Below are 22,652 nucleotides of genomic sequence, written 5' to 3' on the forward strand. Positions count from 1 at the left end.
AGCTTTTATAGTTAGGAAAATTTTATTCTCAATATAAAAAGAACAATACAAAAAGTATGAGCTCCATCCAACAAAAATTGACAGAGATATTTGATTTTAAATTTTAGGGTCATATTCATTTCCATATACAAACTGCAAACTGAAATGGTTGCAATTCTACATAAGAAAAATATATCAGTTTAGAAAACGATTTCTGATATTAATAAATTGTTAAATAGCATTTTGATGCAGATTGTTATGAAAGTATTGATTAATTATTTTTATTTCAAAAAGGATACCTATTCATAAAATTTTGGAGTTTGTGATTTAGAGAACATTTTCATTCTTCAGTACTGGCACACAAAAAATCATAATTTTTTTTTTTTGCAAAAATAAAAAAAAATATTTCTAGTTTAATGAATTTTGCATGTTTATTAGATTTTTATTTTAAAGTAGCAAAGTGTCATGAGAGTATTAGTAACATCTTTCTAGAGTTCGGAAACTTACAAATTACTTGTGTGAAAATTCTTTCAGCGTACCATTTGTCACAAAATTACAAATTAAAAATGTTAACACTAGTAAATCCCAAAGGAATATTCCAGAATGGCATTTAAGGGAGAAAATGAACTTTGATTCATTCTTATTTATTTATTAACTGATCTCTCAAGACAAGTTGAAATAGATATACTTCAGGTTTCCAAAGTTTTGAAATTGGAAGACTCAGTCAGTTTTTGTCATATGACAGTCAAATATTTTATTTTTAATAATGAGTATAAATTTTCTCTAAATATAAATGTAGGGACCAGAGGCCATATAAAACATAAGATTTCTTAATTTGTACAGAACTGATTTTTTAAAGTGGAAAATGCCAAAACATGAATATTTGTGTCATTTAAAACATTTGTGTATTTGGAAGTAAGTGTATGTCTACAATCAACATTTGCAGAAATAAAGGCAGAGTAAGTAGTTTTGTATATTAGATTTGTAAACAACAACATTATGCCAAAATATGATTTTTTACAATAAAATTATGTTTTCATTGCAATGGCATCTTGATTTTCTCACCGTAGATCAATTCTGTGTTTTAAATTATGCCTAGTATCAAATTTTTGAAATGTTATGCGATCATGTTTGAGTATTTCGTGTGCATAGCTTGATATATTTTCAGTTGTTCACCAGAAATAATTTCTATTTCTTGCTTTTTTTCTCTTCTTCAGTGAATTAATCCTTACTAAATTATTAAAAATTTAAGATTCTGAATGATTGTGTAATTTATTCACAATGTTTTTATTGTTTTGAGGTAAATTACTGAATTTTAACTTGCACTTTTTACAAATTGTTAAGATATCAAAGAAATATGTAGAATTTTATAGAAAAGATATTCATTTCAAATTGCCTTCATTTACAGATATAAGTGATGCCAAATAATATGTTACATATAAGATTAAGAATTTGAATTCAATATCAGATAAAACAGTATCAGCAAAAGTGACGAAAATGATTATATTAAAAGTAACTTTTGAATAAAGACTACAGCCACAGTTACAAAGCAGTACTTCATTTAATTTAAAGTTTTAAATTTTACTTAGCTAAATACAGTCAAAAGTCGTTAATTCGGACACCCATAATGTGGAATGATCTATAATCCGGACCTCAAAGCTAAAACCTTTCTGCGCATGCGCCGCGTTCACACATGCGCATAGGCGTTTACGCGTGCGCGTAAGACCTCTTACGTCTGCGCATATGCGTGTGCGCAAGCGCAGAATGAGTTTTCGCGTGCGCGTTTTATGTATAACGGGCGGTATGAGCTAAAATTATCTAATTATCTATTTCAGTTAATGTTGATGATTGCGTTGTTCCTTAATTTTCGAATTGGATCCGGCTTATTATTTTTTGCAGACTGTAAGAGCAATACTATAAAAGTAAACTTGAACTTTCGATTATGTCAAATAGAATTTCCGATTCTGGAGCTCCCAAAGGATCGTACAAAACGAAAGTATGTTTCGATGTCCATCAAACAAAAAGTGGAATTGCTGCAAAAAATGGATAAAGACATGAAGAATGTGACAGAGAGGTTAGTGAAAACGAAAAAATTTCGATTGACAAGTTAGTCGGTATTCTCGGCACAGCAATTACGGGACTTGAACAGCGGAACTTTGTAACTGAACAATAAATTATGTCTGTTTATAGAATTAAAGAGAAAGTATTATCACATAAAACGAAGCAACTTAAACAACTTACATTGAAATAAATGTTTAATAAAGTAAACAAATAAATATTAAGCTTTTTTTTTTGTAAATTTTGATAGCCTTTAGATCATAATTGTTCTTTATTTCATAAATTACGGTTTCATATTTTTAATTTTAGAATTTCTGCATGCCATCTTACGAGATTTAAACTGATGATCTATAATCCGGAAAAATCGATAATCCGGAATCGCCTAAGTCCCGACGAGTCCGGATTAACGACTTTTGACTGTAATTACCTTTGGAACTTTTGGTTAGATATTATTCTTATTGTTTATGTTGCTAATTGCCAGTAGGATATCTGGGTATACTTTGCTGTGATTTAGAAGCATTTTCAATTAACCTTTTGATTTCAAAATCTTTCTTGTTAAGTGCATTTCTGTTTCATAAAGTTATTTTGAAATAATAAGCAATAATGTAAGAACATTAATGTATGTTACATCAAATTCTGCATTTGAAATATTCATACAAAATTCCATGTTCAAGTATTTTTCCTCCTTAGCATTACTTCACTAAGTATTATGCATTCATTTCTAATAAATTTCTAATAATCTTGGGTCAATGACTTTGTTCAATATAAAAGCCTCAGTGTAATTTTGATATTGTTTAATGATAGGTCTTCTATGGTAGCCAAAATAAGAAATTTGTAATTTAAGTTTATGCCAACTAAATACTGGCTGTAATATTTTATTAAATTGCTGAAGAAATTTAAGAGGATGGAAAGCACTGTTTACCAAACAGCTAAAGATGAATTTTTGGCTACCCCCTACTGCAAGTTGCAACCCACAGTTTAAGAAACTGTTGTAAAGTATACTATACAAAATTTAATTTGCATTAAGCAAACGTCTAAGGGTACATGTCACACTTGTGATTCTTTGCAAATAAAAATTCTGTCTTCAGATTGTGAGGGAATTCAAATGGAAGAAATTGAAAAGAAAACTCACTTAGAAGAGAATGAACAGGCTCATAATCATTTGGCTACAGATGGAATGACAGCATCTGAAAAAATTTTCGTATTTTCTTTTGACTTCGAAAATTCCTGAATTTACCACATCTGCAGCTTATTATATGCGAAATTTATATGTTTATAATTTTGTGTGTTGTGATTTGAATAAAAATATAAACCACATGTTTATTTGGCCAGAAACTGAAGGATCCTGTGTCCTTGTCACTCAGGAAATTTCATCATATTTAATAAAGTACATAAAGCCTTATTCTAAAACTTTTGAAAACATAATAACGTATTAAAATTCGTGTACCATAGAAAAAAGAAATGTCATAACTGTCTTAAGTTTACTTAAACTTGTTCAATGTACAGAAATAAGAGCTGAGTCAATTGAAATGAAATTTTTGGTAAGTGGACATAGCTATTTGCCAAATGATTCAGATTTTGCCATTAATGAGTCACAAGTAAAAATAATTCAAAACATTTTTCACCAGATGATTGCTGTGATATAACTAAAACATGTAAAAAAATGTAATTTAATCCAAATGACTCACCAATATTTTTTCCCAGCCAAACCTTTACGAAATTCAGTCCTTAACAAAAAAGTAACCATTACAAGGTTTCAAGTTAATTGGCTTAAAACTGCACTGGATAAAGATAGAAAGGTCCAAATCTCACCTCATAGAATTCTAATATTACTATATTGAAGATTAGGAAATTGATGCCATTAATATAATAAATCTGTAGAAAGTAGACCACAAAATGTGAAAAATGTAGATCATCATTTATTATATCCTCAAGGTTGAACTGTGACTAGGGGAAAAAAGAGAAACATTATGGACTTTCTGAAATTCAGTCTTCCTGTTAAACATAATTACTATAAAAACTTGAGAACTAGTCAAAATGACGAAATTACACGTAGAGCTGTTGAATAATATCTCATTTGTATTGCTGATTAATGACAAATAATATGTTTTAACAGAACTGATGATATTCACTTTTATGAAAAAAACTATAATAGAAATATATAATTAACTTTTTCTGTAATAAAAAAATTAAAAAGTTGATCATTTAATTTAATTTTCTTTTTCACTTACCAAATCAATTAACTCCTTCAGTTACATAAAAATTGTAACATTATTGATGATTACGTTTGGCTCGTTTTCTTATTAATTTTATATACCATTAGACGAAACTAGTGCAATGTATGCAGTCTGCAATATTTATTTGATTTTATATTATGAAGGAAATTTTAAACAACAATGTGCATTCATTATTTCATCGCATTTCTCCGCTTTTTGTTTTATGGATTTAATGTATTGTAGAGTGAATGGCTCAATTATTAAATTGACCAGTTCAGCAGATGGGGTGTTTGTCATGTAAAATGGAAATGATTAGAAGTTCAGCTGTGTATGCAAACAGGATGCACAAATTCCTGTCACAAAACAAGGTATTGAAAGCAGCTGATAGACTTTTAGAAGAGAATTGCCTGATAGAAAGATTATTTCTTGTACCAGATATCACTCCATATGTTCGGAAAAACATTATTAAATGGTTAAGAAGAAAATGGACAGTAATAGTTTCAATATGTTTACCTGCAACACTTTGGTCTACATCAGAACTGGAAGACAAGCATTTGATATGCATAGCAGTGATGGATTGTGTCAAAATGACCATTATATTACTACACTAGTAGAGGACAGAGACATATCATGTTTGTAGTGAACTGGATACTAGATGGCATCGTAATACTTTAGAACTGTTTTGCTTCTCTTTATTTAGTTTGTGTTTTGATATTTTAAGAGTACATGGTATAAGTCATCATGTACTATGTGTATATCCCCATCAGGGTTGTGTAAAAGCGATTGTGTAATAAGGGCTCTTATCTGAGCATTGATTATTGCAGCTTCCTTTTGCAAAGAACAAAATCAAAATGCTAAATAGGTTCAAATCATCTTTGCTAGTGAGTCTCAGTATCATCTCTGCATCTCTGACTGCAACATTTTCATTTTCCTCTACAATGATAACATATGGATGGCTGCATTTCAGAACATAATTGTGAACCCATTATGAGTGTCGTGGTTTGAAGTAGTGTCACATTTATTCTTGTTCTCACTTTCTGTAAATCACACCATGAAGAGTCAGTGATATTTTAATTAGGTCTTACAATCAGAAATATTAGCATTTGTGCAGAATTTTCCTTGAGGTACCTTTCAGCAGAACAGTTCAGTTATCCATCTGGCATGTACAAACTTTTCTTTGATCTTCATGATTGCTCAGATAGTCTGCACTGAGTAAAGTGGGATATGATTGCTCAAAGGTTTATCCATGCAGCTCCTGCATGCAGTGATAATAGATACATTCTGAATACAAGTTGAATCTGCATAACGGTATTCTTCAGACAGCAATTAAAGATCTCTATCTGATAAAGACACATTGTATGAAACCCATTATAACTGTTTAAGGTAGGTAGAACTAATTCTGAACAAGGCTGCACAGTAAATTGTGTCAAAGCGAAAAATGTATGTACTAAATTAGTCATATAATTATTCAAATAAAAAGAAATAGCTAATTAAGTCAAATAAAAAAAATGTGTTCCCTCATAAAACAAAATTTTCTGAGATATAATTAAATTTTCTTAATCTCAATACAAATATTATTAGTAACAACTGTGAATGAAATTAGTACAGTACACAGTTTGAAACCCGGACTCGTCGGGACTTCGGCGATTCCGGATTTGGGATTTTTTTAATATTACAGTAAGATGGCATGTTAAAATTATAAAATTTAAAAAATATGAAATCAGAATTTATGAAATAATGAAGCATTTATGATCTAAAGGGTAACAAAATTTACAAAAAAAAAAAAAAAAAAAAAAAAAAAAAAAAAAAAAAAAGAAAGCTTAATATTTAAGACACAATAACACGCCGAATAAAATACTAATTCAGAAACCATCGAAACCAGTCCTGCGAAAATTTTGAAAATATAACGCTGATTTTTGTTGCTTGACTTCTGAATTAGCTTAATATTTATTTATTTACTTTATTAAACATTTCTTTGAATGTAAATTGTTTAAATTGCTTTGTTTCTTGTACTTTTTCATCAATTCTATAGACAGACATGATTTCTCGTTCAGTTATAAAGTCCCACAGCTCAAGTCCTGTAGTTTGTAGTTGTTGTGTCGAGAATTCCGACTAACTTTTCAATTGAAAATGTTTCGTTTTCAATAACCTCTCTGTCAACTTTCCTCGTTATCGGTAGTGGTATTTTCTGGATCTAGAACCATACCACAGATTTTGCCGTTCGTTAATTGACTGATGGTTGAAGCATTGTCATCTCAATGAAAAAACTTCTGTTATATAATTTTCATTTATTACCATTTTCCCACATTTCTTTACAAAATCCATTTATTGGAAAATATCATCTTTCGCCTGCGATATCCGAAAACCTTCAAATTCGAAAACTATCATCTTCAATATCCTCGCCATGAAATATGGTAGCTGGCCATAAATTATGCCAAGCATTTTTAAAGTATCTTGAAATAAATCCTCCCACATTCTTGCGATGCTTCATACTGTAGATTTTATGCTAAAATATTTCAAAAATTCTTGAATATTCTTGCCATTAGTCATAAAATTTAACATGGATTTTAAACATGCTACTTTATAGTTGTATTTCAGCGTGCAAATTATTCCAATATCCATAGGCTGAATGATGGACATACAGTTTGGAGGAAGGAATAACACGAATACATCATCTTTCATTAAAACTTAAAGTGAGATATGAGCCAAACAGTTGTCAACAATCAGAACAATTTTTGCATTATCATGTAAGCCAACAGAATTCAAATTTTGCTTAGCCTCAGGTATGAAATGATTTTTCAAACAAATCAAATGCTTGTGTCATCCATGCTCTTTTATTTGCACGATATACAACAGGGCAAATCGTTACTCCTTTAAATGCTCGAGGTTGTGTATTTTTTTTTTTCAGATTACGTAAAGCTTACACTTGTGCATTCCTCCGGCATTTGCACAAGCTAAAATTGTTAGTCTAGCTTTGGAATCTTTGACACCAGTTGGAGCCTTTTCTGTAGAGGTTGCCAGGGTATTTCACGTTATATGTTGCCAGAAAAGACCAGTTTCATCAGCATTGTAAATTTGTCCTGGAGGCAATGTTTCACTATTAATGAGTTCAATGAATTCATCTGCAAACAGTTCGGCAGCTTTAGTATCAGCTGGAGCTTTTTCACCTGAAATTTTTCGTTGCATTATACCACGGCGATTTTAAAATTTGGTAAACCGATCTGTTGAATATGTGCGCTCAATTTTTAAGTTCATTTCTTCATGAAATACTTTGACTTGAATCATTAGCATTTACCCATCGATGGCATGACCTCGCTTTAACTCAGACCATTCAATCATCACTTTGTAATGATCGTCACTTTTAGCATAGCAAATAATTTTTCTGTTATTCTCCGCAAGTGGGTTGTCGGAATTCATGAAAAATTCAAGTTCCTATTTCTTTTATGTCATATACAGTTGACATTCTAATGCCATACTCCTTGCATAATTTTGAGACAGATAAACCTGTATCCACTTTTTACAGCAATTCCACTTTTTGTTAAATGGCCATCGAAACATGCTTTCACTTTATGGATGTATCCTGTTGCAGCTCCAGATTTAGAAACTCTTTTTGACATGATCGAAAGTTCACTTTAATTTTCATAAAATTGCAATAATAATAACAGCCTGCAAAAAATAATAAGCTGAATCAAATCAGAACAATGCAATTTACTATATTAACTGAAATTATTTGGAATCAGTAAAGTATAATTTTAGCCTAGCTTAACAATGTCTGCTATACATTATTAGCTATGTATCATGAGACTGGCAAACGAAAGACAGGTTGTTCCGTCAAATTTTGTCTTGCTTCTATCACGCACTGAGACAATTAAGCCTAAATTGTATTAATTTAGTTATCCATTATACTTACGTCTATTTCTTGCACATGCTTAAGGCTTATCTGAGTCCTGAATAAATAAATTCCCCCATGTACATGAGCTTACTGAGGGCAGGCGCTAGATAGTTTGCCACCTGATACAGTCTCTGCGGTTCCTAAAATCTGCTACCAAAGGCCTCCCTAAGTTCTAGCCCACCAGCGGCCGAGTGGTAAAGTCGCTGAACACTGGTAGTTCGGTCCGATGTTCGAATCCCGCGAACGGGCTGGCTGCATGGGTGTTTTCGTGGTTTTCCCCATGTGTAACGTGTATACGAGCCAGTTTCCCTTAGAAAGTCCTCCACGAAGGCATTCCTCCCCTTAAGCAGATAGCCCTAGTGTGCTGTGCCATAGTTAAATACACCAACCCTAAGTTCTAAATTTTTCCCGCCGCTTAATTTTGGGTCCCAGTGTTTCCCTAAATTCTAAAAATTTTATCATCTCTTAATTTTGTTACTCGGTGCTTCTCTAAATTCCAAAAATTTTGTCTTCCCTAAATTCTGCCGCTTGGTGTGGCCATACAAGTTCTGTCGCTGGTTCTGGGTTTATGTGAATAAAAAATCGTTTTTTCTTAATTTAAACAGCACTAAATGTAATCTTTCGGCCTATGAGTATCATTAACAAAATCTATTTCTAGTATATGGAAAAAAATTTTTGTTAAATTTTTCTCGCCAATGTTTAGCACATTTAACTTAAATCTGTAATCATTGCCAAGCATGATGTCAACATAAAAGGTTTCCATACTCTTGATTATTCAATTACTGATAGAAAAAAAAATTGTTTAGACATCACTGCATGCATGAGTCATTACTCAAATTGTCATGTGTTGATAAGCGTGGTGATGAAAGTAAATTTTAATAAATAATGATTCACCAGGTTGGCATCAAGTATAGAAAGTATTAGTAGGTGTAAAATCATTGATGCTTCTGTGCAGAATGTTTTGGTTTGAGATGTATGCCAAGCAGATACGCGGCTACGGAGCCAAATTATTGATCATACAAATTTATGCTAAAATGTTTCGTCAATAACGAGGTATTTTATTTAGTGGTGAAGTGAAACTAAGAATGGGGATTCTCCAGATGTTTTATTATGGAGATCACATGTAATGTAATGTGTAAAGCATAAAAAAAAAATAGGTTGGTGGCTTTAAGGCCCGGATTTTAGATCATTCTGGATCTTGAACTTTGTCCTGTACTTCTTTCTGAGACAACATTTCTGTTGGAAAAGCATTAATTTAAAGACATTGCAACCAAATTACTAACTGGGAAAAAGTGTGATAGTGTATCATTATTTTAATGCAATTTATATGCGACTCCTAAATGGATGCTTCTCACATTTGTTCTGAGAGTAAAGTCATTTTTTAAGGTTCACAATTTTGATTATGTTTGAGGGATAATTTTACAAATTTGAGACTTCTCCTTCTCCAAATTACTTGGGAAAAATTTTTTATAGTAAGCCTGCATAAAAATTTTAATCTCATACAGATTTACTAAAATGTAGTGTAAGTTATCATAAGTTCAAAGACTACCATATTTTATACATTTCTTAAACTAGAACCATGAACTATTGTCCAATTACTCAAGAGAGATTTTATTGTGTCTCTTTTTTTTAATACCCTGCATCTACACTAAACTGCAAAATTTATGATTTTTAATTTTTCTGCATATAACAGTAATTTCTTGCTATTTATTTTTTAATTCAAATTAAAAATATATTAAATATTATTTCAACTAAGTTTCAAACATACACCATAATTTAGCTTTAGCATCTTAAGCTCATGAGCAAGAATTTCATTTCGATTTAAAAGTATTTCCTAGTTAGACAGTGAAATACTATTAGTTTTAATGCTACTAACTCTGAAATAGCTAAGTAGGCTATATCTTATGTTCCTGAGTATAAAATGCACGAAAGTTTATTTTTTCAAATTATTTTGTTTTTATAGCATTACTCACATTGTAACTTAATCTAAGCTGTGATAGGAATTGAGTTTTAAATTGAATTTTTGGAGCGCCTTTTTTTTTTTTTTTTTTTTTTTTTTTTTTTTTTTTTTTTTTGATTGACTAAATCTGCAACTGTGATGTTAGGATCATGTTTGGCTTTTTAGCACTTAATATGTGAGTAGCTAAAATATTGTCATTTGGCAAACAGCTATTTCAGTAATAATGAATAAATCTTTTATGTCATTAATCTCACTCAGATGACTACTTTATTCAATTTAAAGTAAAATATATAAATTATTTATTTTTAAATGTCTTTGGATGCCAATTATTAGTCTAGATTCATTATTTCAACCCAAATTATTAGAATTTTATTCATATGTTAGTATGTCAATGAAACATAATTTCTTCTTTAATTTGACTTCACTGAAAAATTGCTGAATGATCATTATCAATCTCAGTGTAACAGTTATGGAAAACAAAATGAAGTTTGTGACTTTTAAAAGCCTGAAATTTTACATAGCGCAGTTAAAAAAAAACATACCCTTCATGTTGCTAATTTTAAAATGTGCATCTTCATTAATTGCTTTTCCGTTAAGTTCATTTTATATAGCTTTTTTCTTTCTAGGATGCCATCTTCAACTATACAAGACCAAAAACAAAATTTGCTTCGACGAAAAAAGGAAAGAAAAAAAGAAATTGCTTAATTTAGTATAAAATGATAGAAATCATACTGTGATTGAGTGAAACACAGACAATGTAATATAAAAAATAAACACGGAATGTGAAATTTAATCACTAATCACATTTCTGCTATGTAAAATTTTAAAACAATTATTAATTTCCAATTTTGTGAGCATTGTTAATATCAGCTTATGTTTAAACTAGAATATTTAAGGAAGGGATTTTTGAAGATAAAACAGAATAGAAAAAATTATAGTAAAGTATACTCAATAATACTGCATAACATGAGATTCTAGTGATTTTATTCATTACCAATCATTTCAAGTATTTAGTCACATAAAGTCTTGAATCTTATGACTAAAAAACGCAATATTTTGAAATGTGCCCATAAAATAAATTTTGTGGAATATGTAAATTTTATGGACTGCTATTCAAAACTTTCTGCAAAAAATTTGTGAAAATTATTATTTTTATTTTTAAGAATAAATTCTGGGTAATTTTAAGAATTAATTTTCTGGGGTGATGGTTAGTGTCAAAAAGGATTTAAAAAATTTAATCAGTAAAGAAATATTAAATATAAATCAAGTTCAGTTAACATTGGAGAATTAAAATTTCGGAGTTCATGCAGGTTTGCATGATCTACTTTTACAAACCCTGATATTTTGGAAAAACTTTGAATGTAAAATCAAGCTATGGAAACCGATCAACCAGTCATTTCAGTAATGTAGTTTTTTTGTGAAAATACTACAGTAATGGTATATTATATATAAATAAATATATAAATGATATATGCATTTTAATTCATCTCGAAGTCATGAAAAATGCAATTTAAATTTTGTCAGCTGGTGAGCTAGAATGAAGTAACTCTTTCTTAGTATTGTTTTCCTTGATGTACACTGTGCAAAAAAAGGGGGGACAGTTCTACATCTCCTGTTCTACTGGGCCGATTAACGAAACTCAACTTGAGTTTCATGTCTCGAAAGCTCAATTTAGGATATGTTTTAGATTTATACATAGCATTGTTCTAATATAGGTATTTTTACACAAAATCGGACTTTTTCTGAAATGACATGCCATTTTTTTTTCCATATTTCAATTCAACAACTCAAATTATGCCATACTACCATGTTTTGTAAAAATTGCATGAGTAGTTTTTAAAAAATTGGCTCTCAAAATTTTAGCTCCTCAGTGTGAATTGAATTTTGTATATATTTATTAATCTCTTTTTCATTAAACTTATTTGATTCTTCCTTTCACATTTCAAAATTTCGGTTCATTCCAAATATAATTAGCATATTTTTATGATTTATTTTTAAAGTATGTATTTTTAAATCATTTTTGTAAATTTTTCGAAAAAAGTTTGAATTATATAAGATTTTTACCATCATCTTAAAGCTGATGAATTTTTAAGCATACCTGCAAAAAACTAGTTTTTTATTCAAAGTTTCCGAAGATATATGTGAATTTATATATTGGCGCATTTTCAAATTTGGCATATTTGTTGAAAGTGATAATAACATCAAATATGGTTTAGGCATTTTGTTAAAATTATTTGAAAGTAGGAACGATGTAACTTTTTTTCCATTTATGCACAATGTAAATAGTGAAAGGAAAATAAGTTGCCATATATTAAGAAGTTCGCGGAGTGAATTATTCTTGGTGCAACTGAAAAATATGTACCAAGATAAATTTTTGAATTTCTCCATAAATTTCGCACCAAATTTTACAAAAATAATATTTAGGCATAATTTGAGTCGTATAATTGATATATGTAAAATTGCCATATCATTTCAGAAAAAGCCCAATTTTTGTGTCAAAATACCTGTATTAGAACAATGCTATATATAAATTTAATTAATATATATCCTAAGTCATGCTTTCGAGACATGAAAAACGCACTTTGAATTTCGTCAATCAGTCCTGTAGAACGGGAGATATAAAACTGCCCCCCCCCACTTTTTTTTTTTTTTGCAGTGTACATATTCAATTATTTCATAATTATATAATAATAACACAATTTTTATTTTTATTAATATGAAAATCATTCATGTAATGCATATTCATTTACTTCTAGATCACATTAGGAGGTCACGATCTGCGTTGTTTAAATGTGAATTGGTTAAGATCTAAGATTGGAGTTGTGAGTCAAGAACCTATTTTGTTTAGTGGAACTATTGCAACGAATATAGAATATGGTCATCAAGGTGTTACATTTCCAGACATAGTCGCAGCTGCTAAAATGGCGAATGCTCATGATTTCATAATTCAGCTTCCAAAGGTATATTGTCTTCAGTTTTGCTTTTCAAAGCTTTAGCCTAACTGTTTTGAAAATAATGTATAAGTATATTAACTGTGAAAGTATGTAGGTTGATTAAAAAATATTTAAACTAATATTCTGTTACAGAGAATCAGATGACTGTATGAGTTCTGTAGTTTGTTTTGCAGTAGCCAAGTGGTAAACTCGCTGAACACTGGTAATTTGACCTGGGTTTGATTCCAAGCAAATGGGCTGGCAGCATGGGCACTTTCATGGTTTTGCTTGTGTATAACGTAGAAACAAACCAGTTTCCTTTAGTAAGCCCTCCACAAAGGCATAAGTATATTTGAGTGCTTAAGCATGATCCCATGAACAAATATATGTATATTTTTTTTTAATTTAAATCCTTCACAATTATGCTTTTGATGTTTTATAAATGATTCAAAACATGAGTTAGATAATTTTCTGACATATTAGCATTGTAAGCATGTTTCCTACATAGTTTTTTTTTTTTTTAATGCGCAAAAAGCACCTAAATCCAGACTACATAGAAGGTATTTTAGTGTTAACAGGCCAAATTCAGATGCCACAGCAGAAACATGTATTTGAGCATTTTGCAATAGCAAAATTGCTATTTATTCTATCAAGATACACTCTTTTGAAAAAAAAAAAAAAATGGAAGCACTATGAAAGAATTGGTTGTTTTTGATGAAATTGAATATCTGTATAGCTCATACACAGATAATAAAATGATTAAAAATTCAAGGTCATAGTACCTGTTCACTGCTCACAATCACCTATTGAGTGTTCAAATTAGTAGTTGGTTGAACCGGCCCTGGCAGCAATGCATGCTTGAATTTGTCGAGCCAAGGAGTGGTAGAAGTTCCTAATGTCATCCTGTGACACATTCTGCCAGGCATTCATCAGCTGTTGCTCCAGATCGGCAATATTTTGTGGAGCCCAAATCTGGCTGCCTATTATGTCCCAGACATGTTCGATTGGTGAAAGGGCTGGTGACATTGCTGGCCAAGGAAAAGGATCAACCGCACGGAGGCAGTCCAGAGATATGCGAGCGGTATGTGGCTTGGCATTATCTTGTTGGAAAATGGCCCCAGGATGACATGCTATGAAGGGTAATGCAACCGGCCGCAGGATGGTATCAACATATCGTTGAACTGTTAAAGATGTATGGAGCATGACTAAAGATGGCCTGCTGTCATAAGAAAGAGCGCCTCACACCATCACAACACTAGTATGGTTGTATGCCTTTGTAAAACAAAGGCTAATTGGGATTGCTGGCCCCGTCCTCTCCACACACGAACATGGTGTGAAGAATAAAGATAGCAAAATCAGCTTAGCTTTTGTGCACTCAGTAGCAGCAGTTGAGTCTCCGAAACTTTATTGATGATGATACAAGGGATTTCAGTGGCTTAGTAAAAATACCTGTGTAGCGTAGCGGTATCTTAACTTTAAATTAATAAACCTAAGAATACATCAATGCGAGGGGACTGTAAATTAACTTTTATTCGGCAGTTTGAACTTTCGAGCACAACACAGCACAAAGTAAAGCGACAGAGTTACAATTAGCGGTTTTAAAAATTCAAGAACAAAATGCGAGCTGCGCATACAATCTGCGTCTTGCGAAATAATATCTCACAGACAGGCAGAGAGCTCTGGTGGCCGAAACAATCTGCAATCATTGAATATGTATTGCAATAAGTTATCTAGATTATTTTATTTTCTTCCATTTCCCTTAAAAACTAATTTTCCTTTAAAAAGAAATATTTAACATTAATATGCTTTAGCCTGGTATTCATTTTCCCCTGTTTCATAAGAGCTATTGTGGACTTGTCTTCAAATATCTTAATGGGTAGTTTTTGAGGTAGACCAAAATCTTTAAGGAGATCTAATATTCATTTGAGTTCTTGAGCAGCAGTGGCTGCAGAAATAAGCTCGGATTCGGTAGATCAGTGGTTTCCAACCTTTTTGTACCGGCGCCCCCCCCTTTTAAAAAAGTTGGTGCGCCCCCCTTTAAAAAACAAATTGTTGCGTCCCGTTAATTTATCTTAAAATCAAATTTCATGAATACTCAACTGATATTATAATTTATTTAATGGGCTACAAAATAATATACAATATTATGTAAAAATATAATATATTTATTATAAGAAATATAATAACAAAACAAAAAAAGAATATATAATTAATACTACTACAACATAAATATTTAATGCGACGGTTGAGCTTGTTTTTCAGCACAAATTTTCTCAAACCGTGGTATCATTGAAGAAATCGCGGTTCTCAGTTCCTTTTCAATCATTAAGCGAGATCGATACTTTGTTTTTAAGACAGCTACTGTAGAAAAACCAGTTTCACATAGGTAAGATGTTACAAATGGCAATACAATTTTTAAAGCTTTGTTTGTCAAAGTCGGAAAATCGTCCTTTACTCGTAGCCAAAACGTAACAATATTATTTTCATCTCGAAACATCTGCTTTAATGTGCTATCACTAGATAAGTCAATTATCATTTCCTGCTCTGCTGTCGTAAGGCCAAAATCATCATATCTTTCAATCACAAATGGGTTTCTAATCCATTCATATTTGGACATGTCAAGATCTTTAAAGTACAACGAGAATTGCTTCCACAGACTGGTCAAATGATTATTAATAAGAACTTTACTTTCTTCTATTTCATCAGCAAGACAGGTAATTTTAAAAGTGGGAAACATGTCAAAGTTATTATTTTTCAAACTTATTATCCACAGTTCCAATTTTTCATAAATGCAGTAATCTTGTCTTTCTGCGTAAAAGCATGAATTTGAGCCCCTTGCATTGATTTATTTAAAATACTGAGTCTTTGAAAAATATCAACTAAATACGCAAGTTTTACAAGGAATTTCGTGTCATAAAACAAGTGTGCTTCATCTCTATTATTATCACTAAGAAATATGGCGATCTCTTCTTTTAGCTCAAACACCCTTTGAAGTACTTTAGCACGAGAAAGCCAACGTGCCTCACAATAGTATAGAAGTGATCTATATTCTGAACCCATGTCATCACACAATTTTGCGAAAAGCCTTCCTCTTAATGAGCTATTTTTGATAAAATTTACAACTCTTGTAATAACTTCAAATACTGTTGGTAGATCTTCACCCATATCTCTTGAAACAAGTGATTGTTTATGAATCATGCAATGCGTCCAAACTGCACGAGGAGCCACCTTTCGAACTAGTGCCTGTAGACCAGCATTTTTTCCTGCCATAGATGGAGCTCCATCTGTGCATGGTCCAACACAGTTCTCCCATAGAATGCCATTTTCATTAAAAAAATTATCAATGATTTTAAAAACTTCCCTTGTTGTAGTATTGCATTCAATAGGTTTACAGAATAACATATCTTCCCTAACATCAGTTTCCACAACATATCTTACATATGTTATCAAGTGTGCATCCTTAAGAACATCGGTAGCCTCATCTACTTGCAACGCGAAAAAAGATACTTTTACCTTTTTCTATTAATTGATCGCAAAGATCTTCAGATATATCGGATATTCGTCTTCCCACCGTATTATCTGCAAGTGGAATGATTTTAAGTTGATCAGCATATGATTCACCGAGCATCGTTTCTATCATGTCAATAGCTGCAGGTAGCACCAAAGTTTCTCCTATTGAATGGGGTTTTTTGCATTTAGCAATTCTATAAGAAACTTTATATGACGCAAGCAATGCTTTTTGTGTTACAGACATGGTCTCTGAAAACATTTCTTGTTGTTTATTTAAATTCTCTAATTTTCTTTGGAAAAATTCTCTTGTCTTGCCAACGTGATCTGCATATACTTTTTTAAGATGTCGTTTTAATTTATTTGGTTTCATGCTGTCTGAGGCCAAAGTATTCATACACAGCAAACACAATGGTCGTTCTTGGCCATTAATAACCTTATATGTAAATCCTAATGATAAGTACATTGGATCATATTTTCTATATTTAGGTTTACTATTTTGCGAAGATGTATTTCTGATATTTTCATCATCTTTTCTTTTGCCCTCTGCTTCTGCTTCATTTAATTTTCTTTTCAAGCCAGTTACGTATTTATCCATCTAAAAGGGGTATTATTTTAAATCAATGACTTTATATTAATTTAAAATACAATACAATTGTATCAATATTTTCTTTTAAATTAGATATCAGTCTTAATTAGGATAATTTTTAAATGTAGAATTAAAAACATTTTTTGTCAAAATTAATTACTGGAATATAAACAACATAAAAATAACTTGCGCTCTTCTTACATAAACGTGAATTTTTCCAATAACAATATTCATATTACTCAATTAAAACGGTTACTGGTAAATTTGCGAGAAAGTAAAAAAGCGCTAGTAGTGAAAAAATAGTATATTAACATCGGCCAGGATGTTATTTTATTGTTTCGGATGTTTATAACCCTAGCACTTCGCGCTCGTGCCGAAAAACTACCTCAACATTAAATTAACATTTCCAGGTTAATAAAATACTATTATAACAGTTATGAAATTTACCTTAATGTTAATTTATTTAGAAGTTACCAAAGCGAAGTGTTTCATTCTATATATCAACGTGGTTATCGCAAGCACTACTAACGAACTAATTCTGTTCATAGAAAACAGAAACAATCAGATGCTTCTGTTTACTGAAGTTTGGCGCGAGTAAGCACGAGAATACCCGGGATGTTGCGAGTGCTTATCTTTTGATTCCACGCCCCACCGGTGCTCGGCTCCAAACGTGAAAGCGAGATATTTCTTTTCAAGAAGAGTATGGATGGTGTAACAACAAAGTTCAAATGAATAAAGGTAAAAATACCTCTTACCTTTTTCGAATCCGGGCGGCGAGTATTCCATCGACATGAAGATCGTCAAAACTGTAAACTAAATTTAAGGCACATTCTTCTATAGAGATTACAATAAAATTATTATTATTATTATATACATATATACAGTCATAATTGATTTACACTTAACATCCATGATAATTAAACGCGCTTTCAGATACAAAGCGGTTCCAATTCTCCTACTGCGTAGCAGTTCGACTGTCTCCTCCTACGCAAATCGAGTTCAAAGTTTTCTACTTAGGAATTAATTCTAAAGTTCGCTAGATGGCGCTGGGAGTTCAGAGTCCAGTTGTAACAGATGGGATGTTTTATCATTTGTACCCGAAAAATTCGCGGCGAGGATTGTGGATTACGTATACTGCTGATTCATTTTTTGACACCTATTCGACTTTTTTGGTATGAAATGATATTTTGGAAACAGCTGCATGCCCCCCTTCAACAGTCTCGCGCCCCCCAGGTTGGAAACCACTGCGGTAGATGATAGGGATATACAATTTTGTCTCTTTGTGGATAAGCTGCGCACGCAGTCGAACATTAGATTGCCACAGAGTATCCCCCCAGTGACATAGTCACGGCACAAAAGGGGTTAGCTGTAAATTTCCAATTTAAGATATGCACATTCAAATAACGGTTATACTTTAAAATTGTACGTACAAAAATAAATACAAATATATGAATAGTAATAATACATTTACAATTCTGATTGGAATATTATATACTCATACAATGCAAAACTTAGTTAAACAGAAATAATGAAAAGTTAATAATCATTTTATGTAACTCTCAATACATATGCAAAAAAAAATTAATCAAATATCTATACACTGTAGCATTTGCAGCAAACCACAAGAGAAAACTTTAATCATATTACAGTAATTAGTTTTTTAGGAAAATGAACACGACGTCCACTTCGGGTAACTAACGTATTTGACGGCATATAAGACGCCCTTTTTTTTCTAAATTTGGTCTCAAAAAAGTTACCTGCGTCTTATACGTGAAGGTAATTGCATACAATAATTGTTTATTTGGCTTTCACGAAACGTGAGAACTAAAAGAAACCACGCTATTGAAACTTTTTTCCTTGTGTGTTGCCGTCTAAATAAGGGTGCGTCTTATATGCCATCAAATACGGTACTTGTTTTGGAACAATTTTTGAGTCTTCGCAGACTTCTTTTGAAAACTGAGGAAATACAGGTGAATTTATACATTCTGACAACATATATGCTGGTTTTAAACGATCGACTGTAACTGTAATCTTTTTGTTATTTACCTAAATAATAAAATTTTTATCCATTCGTTTAACCAGGGTATGAGGACCAGTATAAGGTGGTTTAACAGAATCGATATGCAGAAATACATGAGAACAGGTTTGAAGTGCTGGATGTACGTAACTTGGTGATTGAATATGCCTAGAGGTTGGATTAGGTCTAACTAAATGCATGACTGATTGAAGTTGTGACACATAAGATTCAGTAGGCGATACAATATTTGTAGCATTCAGCATATCTCACGGTAATCTAAGTGTAGTACCGTAGACAAGTTCAGCGCAAGTAGCATTTATATCTTTCTTAATGGCAGATCTAATACCCAACAGAACAATAGGCAGAATTTCAGTCCATTTTGGGTTGTTATGAGCCATTATTGAACTTTTAAGTTGCCTATGAAATCCCTCAATCAGTCCATTGAACTGAGGATGATAAGCAGTAATTCTATTGCGATGTGTACCCAAAATTTTCATTAAATCCTTAAATAAGTGAGATTCAAAATTTCGGCCTTGATTAGTTGTGATTGATACCGGGCAGCCAAATCTTGCTATCCAGTTATGCACTAACACTTTACAAGTCGTCTGAGCTGACATGTCGACAGTAGGTATGACTTCTGGCCATCTGGTAAACCTGTCAATAATTGCCATGCAAAAACGGTTACCTTCAGACGGTGGAAGAGGACCTATGAAATCAATATGGATATGTGAAAATCTTGTATCAGGCAAGGGAAAGGTACCCAAGGGTGATTTCATATGCCTATGAATTTTAGAACGTTGGCATTGTAGACATGATTGAACTGCAGTTTTAATAAATTTCTTCATATTTGGCCAAAAATAGAGCTTAGTAATTAATTTTGTTGAAGTTGAAATACCAGCATAAGAAAGACAGTGAATCTTCAGAAATACTTTAGAGCGAAAAGATTCAAGTATGAACGGTCGAGGTATACCTGTGTCCATATTACAGTAAAGAGTAACATCTTCTAAAGGAAAGTAATGTTTCTCAAGTTTAAAAACTGGTGAAGATTGAGATAAGGAATTTTGAATTTCAGAGTCCTGAATTTGTGCTTTGGATAACTTTTTATAATCAATGTGTTGATTATCAGATACTGCATCCATTTCTACCCTAGATAAGGCATCAGCAACGATATTGTCACGGCCTTTGATGTATCGTATGTCAGTGGAAAATTGGCCAATAAAATCAAGATAACGAAATTGTCGTGGAGAGCACTTTTCGGGCTTCTGCTTAAAAGCATATATTAAGGGCTTTTGGTCAGTGTAGATTGTGAAGACTCTGTCTTCAAGCATGTGCCGAAACTTCCTAATAGACAAACAAATTGCCAATAGTTCTCGGTCATAAGTTGACCATTTCCTTTGACTTTTGCTGAGTTTAACGGATAGAAACGCAATGGGTTCCCAAACTAAATTATGCAGTTGCATTAATGAGCTACCAACCGCAACGTCCGATGCATCAGTACAAAGTTTCAAAGTTGCACCGGGAATTGGGTGTTCGAAAAGGGTTGCCTCGGCAATTGCCTTTTTTGCATTTTCGAATGCTTTCTCGGCTTCGTCGTCCCATTCGAGATGATATTCTTTTGTTTTGCTTGGTTGTGAAGGTTTCCTTTTATTAATGCGGCCTTCCAGTAACCTATTCAAGGGAGCTAAAACATGTGAAGCTCTTGGAACAAAACGTCTGTAAAAATTAAATATGCCAAGAAATTCCCTTAACTGTGTTAATGTGTTTGGTTTAGGAAATTTTTGAATAGCTTCTACCCTCTCGGGTAAATGTTTTAAACCCTGTTCAGATACATGAAAACCCAAAAATTCCAAAGAAGTTAAACCAAAACTGCATTTAGATACATTAAGTCTTAACCCATAATTACTTAATCTTCCAAAAAGGGCTTTTAAGTGTATCAAATGCTCATTTTCGTCTTTTGACGCTATCAATATATCGTCGACAAAAGCAAATACTCCTGGCAGCTCGCGAGTTACTTCATCAATAAAGCGTTGAATGCAATTTGGGTTGTTTGCATAACCCAAATTGCATTCTTGTGCTTTCAGAAAGTCCAAAAGGAGTGGCAATAGCCGTTTTATGGATATCAGAGGGATTAATTGGAATTTGGTGATATGCTTTAACCAAATCTAATCGAGAAAATACCTTTGTTCTATGTAACTCCTCTGCAAAATCGCAAATATTGGGAATAGGATACTTATCCTTCACTGTCTGAGCGTTTAACCTCCGAAAATCTCCCACAGGTCTCAATTCGTTTGTGCCCTTTTTTGACACCATGTGAAGAGGAGTAATTACTTTTGGAGGGTCGCATGTGACCTAAATTGATCATTTTCTGAATTTCATGCTTAGCAATTTTTAATCTATCTGGAGCTAATCTCCTTGGCTTACATGAAACAGGAGGACCAATGGTTTCAATGAAATGCATAGTATTATGCTTAACAGTCTTATTGAGATCAGGAAGCTTTGACAGTGAAGGACAGTTAGGCAGTAATTTATCATAAATACAATTTGTAATAATATTTTTAACAGAATATAAATGTGTGTTAATTACACTGCAGTTAATTTTTAAATGTGTTTTTAAATCAGCATGTTTTTTGTTTTTTAAATCAGGTAATAAATCAAAATAATGCAAGAAATCAAATCCAATAATATTTGTTGGCACTTTACATACATAAAAAGTAAAATTAAAATTACGACGAAGTCCAAGGTCAATACTTAACGCTTTTTGTCCATAAACTGAAATAGGGATACCATTTGCTGCAGAAAACATCATAATAGGTGTTTGACGCGCTTCCTGTCTAGTTGCTGAAAGAAGACTGACGTCTGAGCCAGTGTCGCACAAAAATATTCTATTCGATTTCCTGTCTCTAATGAAAAGCCGACGAGACTCAGAGGGTAAAGCGCACGTCGCCACTACACTTTCCCTCGTACGTTTCCCTGGAATGTACATGGTGGAACACACTTTTTAGCTTTATCACTAAATTAATGATGATACCAACAATAGGAACAGTTCGAGGCAGCTTTAGCTGAAGGGCTTCGCTTCCTGTTATAGCGATTTTTGGAAACCCTGCGTAATCGTCGTAGAGACAAAACCTCGCTACGCAATTTGCACACTTCCTCCAGCAGGGAATCCAATTTAGAATTCTCCGATACATTGAGAGGTACACGAGAAGAAACTTCGCTTACCTGAGCGGGTGTAACTTCCAATATTCTATTCGCGATACTGGCAGCTTTCGATGAATCGAGCGGCTCAACCGACGCTAGAATAGACTGAACATTTGGCGGCATCTGGTGCATGAATAATTCCAGTAACAAAGAGTCAGATACATTGTATTTTTCAGCCCGCCTAGTCATTACTCGTAGAAGTTCTGATGGCTTTCTATCTCCAATTTGCTCGCCGATGAGTAATTTCCGTATTTCACTCATACTGCTTTCACCACAGTGTTCCGTAATAGCAGCTTTGAAGTC

At 32.4% G+C, this 22,652-nt stretch overlaps 1 protein-coding gene across 3 annotated transcripts in view; it reads left to right on the forward strand.

Annotated features, from left to right (window-relative positions):
- LOC118193907 (ATP-dependent translocase ABCB1-like) overlaps positions 1-22,652 on the forward strand; it is a 379,421-nt gene that overhangs the window by 166,578 nt on the left and 190,191 nt on the right. For all 3 annotated transcript variants that reach the window (XR_015039173.1, XM_085809734.1, XM_085809733.1), the window contains exon 13: positions 12,862-13,065. Coding sequence is in view for 2 of the 3 variants with exons in the window: in XM_085809734.1 (XP_085665860.1) it covers positions 12,862-13,065 (204 nt within the window). In the remaining variant the exon portion in view is untranslated. The remainder of the gene's footprint in view (positions 1-12,861; positions 13,066-22,652) is intronic.

This window comes from Stegodyphus dumicola, chromosome X2 (assembly GCF_044657685.1).
Source record: "Stegodyphus dumicola isolate Sdum_Otavi_A_Nest chromosome X2, ASM4465768v1".
NCBI classification, from domain to species: Eukaryota; Metazoa; Arthropoda; class Arachnida; order Araneae; family Eresidae; genus Stegodyphus; species Stegodyphus dumicola.